The sequence below is a fragment of the Mesitornis unicolor genome, unplaced genomic scaffold (genome assembly GCF_000695765.1).
Source record: "Mesitornis unicolor isolate BGI_N332 unplaced genomic scaffold, ASM69576v1 scaffold21769, whole genome shotgun sequence".
NCBI classification, from domain to species: Eukaryota; Metazoa; Chordata; class Aves; order Mesitornithiformes; family Mesitornithidae; genus Mesitornis; species Mesitornis unicolor.
In genome coordinates, this window is record NW_010208225.1 from 16,013 (window position 1) to 29,036 (window position 13,024).

At 40.9% G+C, this 13,024-nt stretch overlaps 1 protein-coding gene across 1 annotated transcript in view; it reads right to left on the reverse strand.

Annotated features, from left to right (window-relative positions):
• Positions 1-793: 793 nt before the first annotated feature.
• LIPA (lipase A, lysosomal acid, cholesterol esterase) overlaps positions 794-13,024 on the reverse strand; it is a 12,477-nt gene continuing 246 nt past the window's right edge. Inside the window, exons 2-9 of the mRNA XM_010192428.1 lie at positions 11,341-11,461; positions 7,261-7,459; positions 6,782-6,891; positions 5,998-6,134; positions 4,422-4,568; positions 3,197-3,268; positions 2,055-2,126; positions 794-1,272 (exon numbers count right to left, since the gene is read on the reverse strand). Of these exons, the coding sequence (XP_010190730.1) occupies positions 1,039-1,272; positions 2,055-2,126; positions 3,197-3,268; positions 4,422-4,568; positions 5,998-6,134; positions 6,782-6,891; positions 7,261-7,459; positions 11,341-11,461 (1,092 nt within the window). The 3' untranslated portion in view covers positions 794-1,038. The remainder of the gene's footprint in view (positions 1,273-2,054; positions 2,127-3,196; positions 3,269-4,421; positions 4,569-5,997; positions 6,135-6,781; positions 6,892-7,260; positions 7,460-11,340; positions 11,462-13,024) is intronic.

The following is a 13,024-nucleotide window of genomic DNA, read 5'->3' on the forward strand; positions in this document are numbered from 1 at the left end:
CCATTAATACTGCCAGGCTTCACCAGGCTGTGCAGCTCCTCAACACTGTGGTGGCAAACACCATATGAGCAGCTAAAAAGTAAACAGATTTTCAGAGTAGCAGCTGATTAAGATGATGAGTCCATGCAAATTAAGTCACTCAAGCTATAGAATCAATGCTTTGGCTCTTTCCTCACCAGTAGTTAACTGGGGGAGCTTGTTTTCTAGTGGTCAGTGCAAGAAAAACGAAACACAAGTATGTTACATCATTCTCCTTGAAAGCTATAACCTACTGACAGAGCTAACTGAAAGTGGTATTTCTTTTAACCGCTTCTCTTGTTCCAGGAATCTGCAAGGGCAAACGATGATCCTTATCCACAGCTGGTACATGAAACATGACAGGCTCCAAGGACTCTATTAAATCAAGAAAAATGCAGCAATGAGTCAGTCCAAAACCAGGAGATTTCAACTGAGTGGTGATCTTCTCTGGCTTCATGACAGCTCTTCTGGGCAATACTGAAAGTCATCCGACGTAGCTAGCTCGTATGTGATGGCTGAAATAACAACGCAGCAAAAAAAAATCACTAAGTGCTTTTTAAAGTACCAGCACCAAATGCGTCACTGCAGTACAAGGAGTACTTCTGAAAGGTACTCAGAAACGGCAGTGGTTTATGCACAGGGAAATACTTCTTGTTTTAAGTGTCAAGCACCTGAGGTGCTGAATGGGCTAACTTGTCTTTCAGACATGTCACAAAATTTATACGCACGTGACGTATTCCTCTTGTGCAAAAGCAGTGCTTTTTCTTTTTTTTTTTTTTGAGTACCATGCCACTGTGTGCAATATCAGCAGGATGCAGTGATACCTGCAGGAGATCTCTCTGCAGGAGAGAGAAATAATACTGAGAAAAACAAAAAACAAATATGAATCCAATTCAGTAGTCGTTGCTGGCATTTTAAAAATGCACCATAAGTAAACAATGCAGCATTATTGCCAGAAAAGCGTTATGTTCCAAAAAGACGAATTCCTGGTGAGTTAATACTCTGAAATACCATGCTGGTTTAGAGATACTTCCTAATCATGTTAATTATTTCATTATACATGCGGTAAGGTGCGTCAAGGCCCCAGATGAAATCCAAATGTTCCCATTCTGGAATGTTTTTGTGGTAAACCAAGTTTGTGATTTGAGTCAGCAGCATAGCAACATCCTTTGGGTCTGCCAGCCAGTCGTGTCCACCGGTCCACACCGCGGTTGGTACAGTCATCTCTCTTATTTTGTACAAAGGGGGAGTAGACTGAGGAGAGGGAAAGTGAAAACAAGAGCATTAGACAGAACAATTCTTCAGTGTGATACTTCACTGCAGTGTAACATACTAGCAAATGCAAGAAGAATGTGTCAGATTCTCATTTTCTCTTCCTCTCCTGGGCAGCTAGAGATAGAGATGGAGCCCTGACTCTACAGAAAATGTAACTCCAAGAGTCCTGCAATATTGTAGCATGCAGAGCAGTAAGAACGTGGTTTGAGGAGTTTACAAGAGATCAGGGTAGCAGAAGTCTCAGAGAATGCATCCCATTGAAGTTATTTCTAAACCCTAATCCAATACTAAAAGTGGTTGCTAGTCTAAAAGTATGATACTACAGTACTTCCCAGTCACCAAAGCGGCAAGGGGCAAAATATTTTTAGTATTGCACACAGGAATTTGGAAACAAACCTGCATGGAGAACAAACAGGCTGAAGACATGCAATACACATGAACTGATAGCCTGCGCCTTAGTGTGAGACATGCAGTGGGATGTCATGGTCAAGGCAGGCAGAACCACCCTCAAGAAACAGTGTGCCATCACAACTTTGGATCAGAGAGTGGGGCCTATACTGACTTAAGACTACCTCAGAGATGTACAGTCCTGTTGGGTTGGGTTGGTTTGGTTTGTTTTTTTAAAGGCAGATCTCCAGTCTAGTTACTGGGTAACACTAGTGGCTCTTTAGCACGCAGGATAAACTCAGCACCCACAGAAGTGTCCAAGGACTTTTGTCATGACATTCAAGAATTATAACATATCCATAAAAGATATCTACCTGGTTGTAGTGCGCCATATTTGCAGCCTTGCTCCCCCAGTCATAAGCTTTGAGTTCCCCAGTCTTCACTGCCTAGAAATGAGCAAATATTCACCCATAAAAAGACCTGCAACACTTCTATTGCAGGAATAAAAAAGTATAGGTCATCTGGAGAACTGGCAAAGGCAGCTGACACAAGAAACAGTGAAATGATGAGTATCGACAAGGACATCACTGCTTTGCCCAGTGTCACGGGTATGGGAAACATTAAACATTCAAAACCATTAGACTTTGTCCCTTAAGATTTCACACTTTTTCACAGCAGCAGTAGGAAAGATTAAGGAAAACAGTTTAGTGTATCCAAAGGCAGGATACGGTAGCTCCATGCTTATTTCTGAAATATTTACCTTGCTGTCTCAATGTATATGAACACAGCATGGAGCTTTCTTAGGAAGTCTACTCTGCATGATTTACCACCTATTATTTTCCAGAAAGAGAAGTCTAAGAACAAGGATATGGAAAAATAAAGAAGTCTTAACAAATATCCTGAGGCAACACTTGAACACTTATGTACAGCAGAACACACTGCTTATGAATAGGTGACCAAGTCCAGCTACAAGATCGCAAGTAGCACTGACCACTCCGCTTCCATGGCAAATGTCTTCTCTTATTTAATGTCAGCCTGCTGATCAAGCTTCAGGCACAACAGCATCACAGGCATGAAATTGCACGTTGAGATGAAATTAAAAATATACTAATAAAATATAAAATGAAGCCAAGCAGAGTAGAACAGAACAGAAAGCTTGCTGCTTTTTGCTGGCTAAAAACATAACATGCAATCAAAACAGGGTTTGCTGAAAGGGGAGAAAATACTTGTTACAGCATCACTGTGAGTTAAGTTATTCTGTTGTATGGTTTGCTGGCCTGAAGTACTTACAGTTAGCAGACTTCCAAAGAAACAGGGAAGTGGGGTGAGCCACCATAAGTCAGCATCATCAAAGCAGCTGCAGGGAACAGCAGCTGTTCTGACAATTGGCGGGTCCAGAATTTCACTTGGGCTATGCCGTGTATCTATTTTGCATTTCATTCAATTTAAATACCAGAAACATCAATATTCTCAAATAAATTAGAGTCATGGACATTTCAGATTCTGGAAACTCTACCTGGCTCCAGTGGATCATGTTCTGTACAGATGTCCCTGCAGGGCAGTGTGTTGAATACACATCCACTCGGCTCTGCAACAAGATCATTAACATGGTTTACTCATCATAGTGCAACAGTTCTACCTATTACTGCTTCTTGCACAACTAACAGAAAACTTTCCATTCCACTTAAAACTGTTATAAACAAAAGTTAACTGGAGCCATATACACAGATGAGGTAAAAGGGTTGAATCTTTGGGGGATTCATTATAATTAACCCCTGGATTTTAAACCTAATAATCATGTCTCTTAAGCATTTTTATACATTCAGAATATGTTTTTAAAAGTGCTAGTATTGTAAGAATTGGGAGCACATTAACTAATATTTAGATGGACCCCCAGAGAAACTCTGTATTACTCTACATTTAAACTAGCAGCTGTCAGTTCAAAGTGATTCAGAAATTCATACACTTTGAGTTCAGAAGAAAAAAAGGGAAACTTAAATCGTGGCAGAAAAATAATATTATGCACCATTAAAACCATGAAAGTTGTATGTGCTAGACAAGAAAACATCAAAAACTGTACTTTCACCTTGATATAAAATACAAAAAGTACATATTCTTGCCACAGAATAGTGAAAAAACAATGCTAATTCTATCTCATACAAAAATTCTCAGCCTTCATTCACCTGTGGGTAAACTGATACCAGCTCCTACTGATTTCAAGGAGTTAGAAACACTACGAAGCACTACCAAAAAAGGTGGTCTCACACTAGCTGCTTTTAACTAGTTTTCAGATAGAAAAACAAGTCCTATGAACGAGTCCTTTGGAACTAGGACCACAGATGAAAGCATCAGCAGGGTCCTAAACTGATCCCAGAGAAAATAATTGCGCACATCCCTTGAGAAACCAGGAAACTTCAGCAGTTCTCTTGAAAACGGTTGAGAACTTTAGTCCTCACTTCCTTGAAAAAGGAATTAAATACTTGCACCATCATGTGAATTCACTTCTCTTACCCACTTCCCCAGAGCAATGCTTTCTAGTAACATTTTAAAAGGTTAATTCTATCTATTCCATCTGGGCAACTAATCTATACCAAGGAAAGATATTCATCCAAACGCAGTATTATGAAGGCAGCATTAGGAGTTTTCTAGTTGCACATAAAGGGCAATCAGTGCAGTGATACACAGTCAATCCTGTGTTAGAGTTCACAATAACCTAGTCATTAAAAGTCACTAGAACATACCATATTCAAGTTCTTCTCATTAAAGCCACACAGAAGAAAGAATAAGTTGCCACAAAGGTCATCAAGTATTCTGTGGGTGCAAACATGGGTGGCAAGCCACTTCAGCAAAAAATTCTGAGGGAGGAATTGTTTCTTTCCAAACATGTCCTACAAAATAACAAATAGATGGGATAAACTTGTCATTACACAGAAAGACCTGGTTTTAGTTTCTATACTACAACATTCTTGAGGTAATTATTTCCATTTCCACTGGTGACAGGTGTGACATATGAAGATGATTTATCTCCTTATTAACCCTGTTTACAGTCCAATGGGGAAGTCACTGTTAGTGCTTCTGCCACAAATGATCCAGTCCGTTGCCCTCACAAGAAGGGCATGGGTACTAAGACAACCTTACAAGAATTCCAAACCTAATCTCAAATTCAAATCAATTTTAAATTCAGTATTTTACAGGAACTGTACAGCTTCTTGTCATCAGAATGGTTTAAGGCTAAAATATGTTAAGCTGCGTCTGCTAATGTTAAATGGGCTTGTACTTGCAACTTCCTCTCTTCAAATTATGGAAGAAAAACAAGTTGCATGAGCTGTGATGGCCACTTCCTCATGATGGGTATTCTTAAAATATGCAAGGATTTGAAAATGGCCCACTGAGAACTTCCTTAAAAGTGACACAGCTCTTTAAAGATATGCCTGACCCATGGGTATGTTGCTGTCATGCACTTTTGCACCCCAGTTTTTTGCAAGTCACCATGAGAATCAAATTCCTCAGCACAACAGGAACATCTGCACAGGGCACTGATCAGCTACGTCCTCATTAGACAAAAGTTCATTATGTGAGGAACAGGAGATCACAGTCGTTAATGTTCCCTTTGAAGCAGGGAACTAATAATGCAAAAATTAAATTAAATTAAATCTGTATGAGGTACATTAGAGAAGGGTTTATCTCTCAGAACGAACACCTCTCTGTGGGAATCTCCATGGGTGGTGGAAAGAAAAGTGATGGTTAAAAATGACACATGGCAGGGGGTTCAGTGTCTGACTTCAAACACTTACTGCAGCCTGACAGGCTGCCCGCATTCCCTTTGATGTTAATGGGGAAAAGTAAACCCATCCAGAGAATAATTCACAGCATCATTGGTTATTAACCAACCTCTGAAGGGTCCTCGTCCAAGACTAACTGGTTAATTGTGAAACAAATCTGTTAACGTTCATAGCTCTACACAGCACACTTAACTGTTATCATATGACTCTTCTAAAACAGGCCAACTATTCAATTAATCCTGTGATTTCTGTGGCTTCAATACTAGAAACATGTAAATGGAAAAAACATAATTTTATTCCATCTAATCAGTTGTAATTGTAAAATACTACTTTAAACTGATGCAAGCTGTCTCAGTAGACAGTAATACAGCCAGAGAAGCCACTGCTAAGTTCCACGGCATTATTATAGAAAAACTAACCCACTGTTCTTGTCAAAACTGTTACCCTTTAACCCACAGCTATTAACATTCTCTGCTATGTTGTTTTCAGCTAGAAAGGGGGACACCTCATTTGGCTGTTACACTCAAATACAAACCTTGAGTAGCAAGTCAGGAAACACTCCCAGTTTTGCCAGAGGGCTAGTGGCAAACTTGACTGTAGCTACTGGTGCCAGGGCAAAGTACATTTTGATTTTCTTAGCCAGCTGTGGCAAAGTTGAAAAAGCAATGAAAGCTGTAAATAATATAAAAATGATTAACAAACCTCACTGACAGAAATTAGATGAGAAGTTTACCTGGCAGTGATTCTGTAAAATCTAATATAAAGTGTGCAAAAGTGTTTTTAGATTAATAGCTTGATTGTTGGATCTAGGATTAGTTTAAATATTGTAATTTAAATAAATTGCTATGGAACTCAAATTAAATAAGGTAAATCAGAAATATTTGTTTTCTTCTGAAAAAAAGTTCATGCTAACGAACCCAACACTCCTTCAGCTCTTTCCGTTTGCAGGTCTAAAAGGCATCTGAACCAGGCCTTGCATACAGAAAAACATTCTGGAAATGGGAATCTTTATTCTACATGTCTGACAATTCCAATTTTATTATGCATAGTTCATCAATTTATTGTAATAACTGAAACATAGAAACTGTACTGGTGGCTACCTATGACCTCAATTTAACATTTCCACAGCTTCCTGCTTCAAGTAAACACAGAAAGGTTAAGTCTCTTCATTTTAATGTTGGTGAATATTCCAGTAAGCAGCTAAAAACCAGAAGCAGTAGAGTTCAAAAGCCCTATTTTTCAGTCATTAAATCACATATGTGGAACTTGATAACCATTTCAAGTACAAGATATTCTAATGAATGGATCTCTTCACATACCCATTGTGGTTCCCTGTGAATGGCCAACATAAAATACTTGTTCCTGGCCAGTTTTCTCCAAAATGAAGTCCACTGAGGCTGGAATGTCATACTTAGCCATTTCATCAAAGCTACAAAGCAAAGATAAAAAGTCAGTTGTATAAGGGAAGTTATCAGTGTGGAACAGCTGCACAGAACTTTACTGCACCGCAAAGGAGTTGTCCGGACACAAAGAAAAGCTCCGTTTGATGAAGCAGAACACTCTGGTGGTTGTCTTCACACCAAGCACCATGAAAGCAATTAATGTTCTACTGTGAGGGCTGTCTCAGGACACTGCACTGACCACAAAACTCCCCTTTACTGTCCCTACATATGTGACAGCACATGGAACCAGAAAAAGAACATGAAGTTCACAGTGTGACTGAACTGAGATGCTGGGCAAAGACAGGAAGAGAAGCCTGCTCACAGTGTGTGTAGTTTCTCCAGCAAGAAAACGATACCTGAAAACCCAGAATTCTTCTTCCTTCACTGTGAAGTGTGTGTGTTTCCTGGACCAGGTGTTCCCTCTGCTGTTACCCAGCCACACATCAAAGCCAGCATCTGCCAGCATAAAGCCGAGGCTGTTGTAATCCAAGTTTGTGATCCAATTGCTGGCGTCTGCAAGCAAACCATGCTGCAGAAACACAGCAGGCCTTGGACCTGAAAAATAAAACATTTATCATAGCTTCCTCTTCATATGGAACTAAGTGCCCGAGAATAATTCAAGTGAGTTCTTGAAAGTCTGCTTTAGATTTGCACTTCAAATAGTTAATCTACATGACTTAATCTACTAAGATTAGCAATTTGTATAATATTCATATTGCCGTGAAATCACGTATTTTCACAAAAAGCTTCTTCTTATCATTAAGAATTTTAAACTAGTAACTTGTTAGTTTCCTAACTAGAGCAAAAGACTCCTTGAAGTTCAAAACAGACAGCAAGTGTGCAATAAGCAAACATGAGAAAAGCAGGAGCTACAAAAAAAAAAATCCGAGTAGCCTTTACAGCTGTTTCAAGTTCACAAATACTCAGCAAAGTGGCCTAAACACAAAGACAGCAAAATTACTTGTGACCTTTGCCCTGCCCCTAAACCCGAGGAACTCATTCCCATGTATGTGCTACTGAGATCTGTGATTTCCAGTTGAGTCAATGGCAAGCCAGGGTGCTGAGCCGTGGAAGTCTCTGCAGTTGGTGCTGATACCATCTCTGTTGTCATGGTTTAGGCCCGGCAGAAAACATAACAAGATAAAGACAGTGAGGGATCACTCACCAATTATGGTCACTGGCAAAACAGACTTGACTTGGGGAAAAACAAATCTATTTCATTTGTTACCAGTCAAATCAGATTAGGATAATGAGAAATAAAACCAAATCGTAAAAACACTTTTGCCCGGCCCTCCCTTCTTCCCAGGCTCAACTTTATTCCCAATTTCTCTACTTCCTCCCTCCGAGTGATGCAGGGGGACGGAGAATGGGGGCTGTGGTCAGTTGTCGCATGTTGTCTCTGCCTCTCCTGCCTCCTCAGGGGGAGGACTCCTCACACTTCCCCTGCTCCAGCACAGGGTCGCTCCCACAGCAGTCAGTTCTCCATGAACTTCTTCAACACGAGTCCTTCCCACAGGCTGCAGCTCTTCACGAACTGCTCCAGTGTGGGTCCCTTCTGTGGGGCGCAGTCCTTCAGGAACACTCTGCTCCAGCATGGGTCCCCCCCAGAGTCACAGCCTTATTCAGGAGCAGCCAACTGCTTCAGTGTGGGGTCCTCCATGGACTGCAGAATGCATATCTGCACCCCTGTTATCTACCTGCAGCCCATGGAGGTTATCTGCTCCACTATTAACGCTCGTGGGCTTCAGTCTCACCATGGGCTGCAGTGGAATCTCTGCTCAGGTGCACCTCTTCCCCCTCCTTGACTGACCTCGGTGTTTGCATCAGTGTTTCTCCCACATTCTGCTCTTCTCTCTGCTGCAGGTTCCTCCACAGGTTTGGAGTTTTTCCCCTCTTATATATGTTATCACACAGACGTTATCACCGTCACCAATTGTCTCAGCCTTGGCCAGAGGCAAGCCTGACCTGGAGCTGGGGAAGCTTCTAGCAGATTCTCACAGGAGCCACCGCTATAGCCCCTCCCCTGCTAACAAACCCAATACATTTCTACAACTCCCTTCCATTATCAAAGCTCCAGCAGAACCTGAAGAGCAGTAACAGCAGCCAACAAGCGAACCTGTATCTCAAAGGACTTTCTCCCCCTGGCTTAAAAAGTTAGAAGAACCACACTCAAGATCCAGGTGAAATTTAGGAAGCCCCTCTCCTGACTTCCCTATCTTGAAAAGGAAAATGACACTTTTATGTAGCCTACAGATAGAGAGGAAAGAAAAAAAGGTTTCTGCTTCTACACAAAGAAAATAAATTAACATATAATCCTTTAGGAGGAACATGACCTTCAGAAAATTCCAGATACATCTCTGGATCTCACAGTTGCACAGGTGTGGTTTGGTTGGTTTTCTTGCTGCTTTAATAACTGAATTCTGATAACGTGGTAACTTTAGCTCAGTACCAGAGATTAGTCAGGAATTTACCTCCTCCAATGACACATCATTCTACTGCAGTGCTAAACTCCTGCAACATTGCCTCCATTGATAATTTAGACTTGGCTCTTTCAGCAAAAGCATCCCAATCGCAACTCTTTCAGTCATCCGCACCCTCTATTTCAGGTCATGTCCATAAATGTTTGCTCCGAGCTCCAAAATCCAAATTAGCAATACTCCTCTCTCCTGGCAACCTTTATACCTACGACAAGGAACTTTTTCAGTACCTGTTTTTCACATTTTATTAAAAAAACCCATGTTGTGGCATACTGTTCTTGCAACCAGAGCAAATCTCCAAACACTAATGTTCACTCTGCTGCAGTAATACTTCACTGCCTGATGAATTGTGCACAGGATTTTCAAGCCTAACATTAAATTTTTTTCCAGTAACATTCACTTTGAGCTTTGATACCTTCTTCCCTTTTACTAAACTCAGATCAACCAACTTCTGATTGTTTGAAGAAGACTCTCTCTTCAAGCCACTGCTCACATGTTTCATAAAACAGGAAGGGGAAAAGTGTTTAACTTCTTCAATGCTTTAATTCTGTTCTCCTATTAGCCTCCGATTTCTGCCAGTTCCTTTTTCACTTTACCAAACAGTCACCAGATCTGCACATGAATTGCACCATCACATGACAAACTGACTTTGACAATAATGGTTTTGTATCTCCTCCCATCCTAAAAACCACAGGCAGAGGTGGGGAGGGGGATAAGAAAGGCAGGACCTTAAACTGCCCTTCCCACTATAGAATATTTTGTTCTTTTCACTGCACCCCAAGATGTTGAACAGACTTATTCCCATGTCCTTCTTGCCCGTGCAGTTGGTTTAGATTTTTAGTTAAAACTAAAACCAAAAATCATTGATGTTTTGCTTTTAAATTCTGCAGACATTTCCTCTTTTTTCTTTTTTAATCTCAAGAACTGTAGGTTTCGTTCCAAAACATCAGGTGATACATAATTCCAAGGGATCCTATTCACATTGAGCAGGTATTGCAAAAGAAGAATTATGGCATATATACGCTAAGTCAGCAGTAACACATCATTGGTATCTTTCTGAGAAAAGATACCAAGTCTATAAAAACTGAAGATCAACATGAACTTTGAAATCTTCCTTCTTGTAGGAGATTGTACTTCCCCAAATGTGCTCAGTAATCCCTGTTTTCAAAATTAAAGCACTTTGCAAAACATGAACTTGGGGTCGAGGGCGTGACAAGGGGAATGTGGAGAATTCCCACAGATCAGGAAACTTTTGTTTGCTTATGTCATCGATGAAGGATTTGTCAAAACCAACAGGTACAAAGGCAGCCTGTCTTTTTCCTGTGGGCTTCTCCGGAATTCCGAAGTACAAAGACATCTGCCAGGTCTGACTGGCCTCATCCACAGCCTGGTCTTTACACACCCACCTTGTAAGAGACAGCGGGCGGTGCAAACATCCTAACTCATACAAAACAAGCAGTTGAAAGCCAGGAAGACTACTGCTTGGCCTTCAGCAGAAGACAGAGTTTTTTTCCACAGGCTTTGATCACACCCAACATACATTCTTTGTTATAAAGAAACATTTTTTTTTAAATGGGTTTTGAAATACCCCAACAATGTTACAATCAATCTCTTTTCAAGAGACTTTGTTACTTAGAGAAACACAGCACATCTCAACGCTTATTTTCTACTTACCTGAAAATCTAGTCCTCTCAGCCCCTCCAAAAATCAAACAGCTATGAAGGGCCTGTATTAATGCCACAGAAAGGCAACACCAGGGAAATACAGCTTTCTAATTCCTTCTCCCTTCTTTTACTCAAGCCACTTTACACGTGTCTAATGTATTTTGGCCATAACACTCACCAGCAAAACATTCTAACTGCATAGTCTTTTTCTGGATTATTACAGGAACAAATGCTTTACAAACCAAAGAGAGCTTTTTCATAACTTCCCATTTTTCCAAGCAGAAATAAATCTTACCTTCACTCCTCTCACGGCCTTTTCTTCCATATGGAATTCTGTTAATGGAAAGGATATACCCATCTTCTGTTGTTACCTCATACTCCTCACTAGGATATCCCCTGAAGGTAATAATTTGACTCTGAAGAAAGAGAAGAAAACGCCTTGGAGTCAGACTGCCAGCCTCCTCAGTTCATTAACATGTGCAAAGTACTCTGGGTTCCCTCCAAAGACAGCGATGTGAAATTACAAGAGGTGGTAGGAATGTGCCATACCACCCGCCTACTCAATGCAGACAGGTCTTCTTATGAGACTCACCCCAGTACGGAGTCAGGAACCAGGCAGAGCACAAACCTTATCCTAGGAATTCAGCTACATGCTGCTTACAGTGAGAACAGAGATTAAAGTGTGGAAAACACTTCATGATAACAGGACAAAACACTGAGATACGGACTTGGCAGACAAAAATTGAAACTGTCTGTTCCCAAGGAAAGCAGCATCTTCCAGTAACAAACAAGACAGCAAAAAGCCCCTGGCACCATGACAGCATACGGAAGGAAAAGGAGGGAAGAGCTCATTTATTCTGAGGGGAAAGGCTTCTTTCAAAAAATTTCAGATTTATGTCTTAACTTTATGCCCAATTCTCTGTTATACTGAGGACACAATCATGTTTAGACCATGTGCCAAAAATGAACCAAAACCAGCAGCTTTAAAATACTAAAGTCACACTCTTCACATGTGTGGGTTGCTGATGCTGCCATCTCATCTCATAGTTTCATGTCTCATTTCTTATTTACCTTTCTCCTCAAACCTTATGTCTCTTGCAGAGCTCTTAAGTGACTCTGCTAACATGACAAGCAAGAAAATAATTAAAACCCCACACTTGTTTAATACTATGAATTCACTAATAGATTTATCTCCCATCTCTTCTGTCTCTGGCTTTATGAGGTTTTCATCTGATACAACTCCACTAGGATAGAGAACTTGCCATTAATTGGTTTTATGACACCAACTGTGCCTTGGGAAAACAAGAAATGCAAGACATGATGAGACTTCTACTCTAGGCTACTGGCCAAGGAAGAGAAGGAGCATTTAACTAAATAGGCTATTTCCTTTAAATATGTCTTTAATCAGCCACAGTGATATTAACATTCCAAAAGGACTTTAAGGCTAAACTCCATTCAAATGTTATTAGCCTTAGACTAAATAGCTATATTCAGTCCTCGAAATTAGACGATACTGACTACTCAAGCACTTCCTTTCTTGTAGATCTTAAGCATTTCTCGCTTGAAGTATCTTACCGCACATGTGAAAAAATGGCACCGTTTAGATGGGGCAGAGTAAAAAGCAACCAGTGCGAGTCACTGACAGCAGATATTTTCTGGAGTTGGCTATTGGCAGAAGGATAATAAAGTTACAACAATAAATGCCAAACAGACAGAAAAGCAGTTGTGGGTAAGAACACGGGAGCACCATGCTAGCAGCACAAGTATGCTTCTTAAACGTGCTCGTTCCTAGCAGTTAAGCGCGGGAACGACCAGCAAAAAGCACAGGTCTGCATCAGAAAACATGTGAGAGAGATCAGCCACAGGCAACGGGGGACCATGAGGGACCAGGAAGGAGGAAAACAGAGAGACGACGCATAAGGCAGCCGGGTGCAGGCAGCAGCCGGTGATCCCCGGCCGCTGAGCGGTACCCGAAGCCT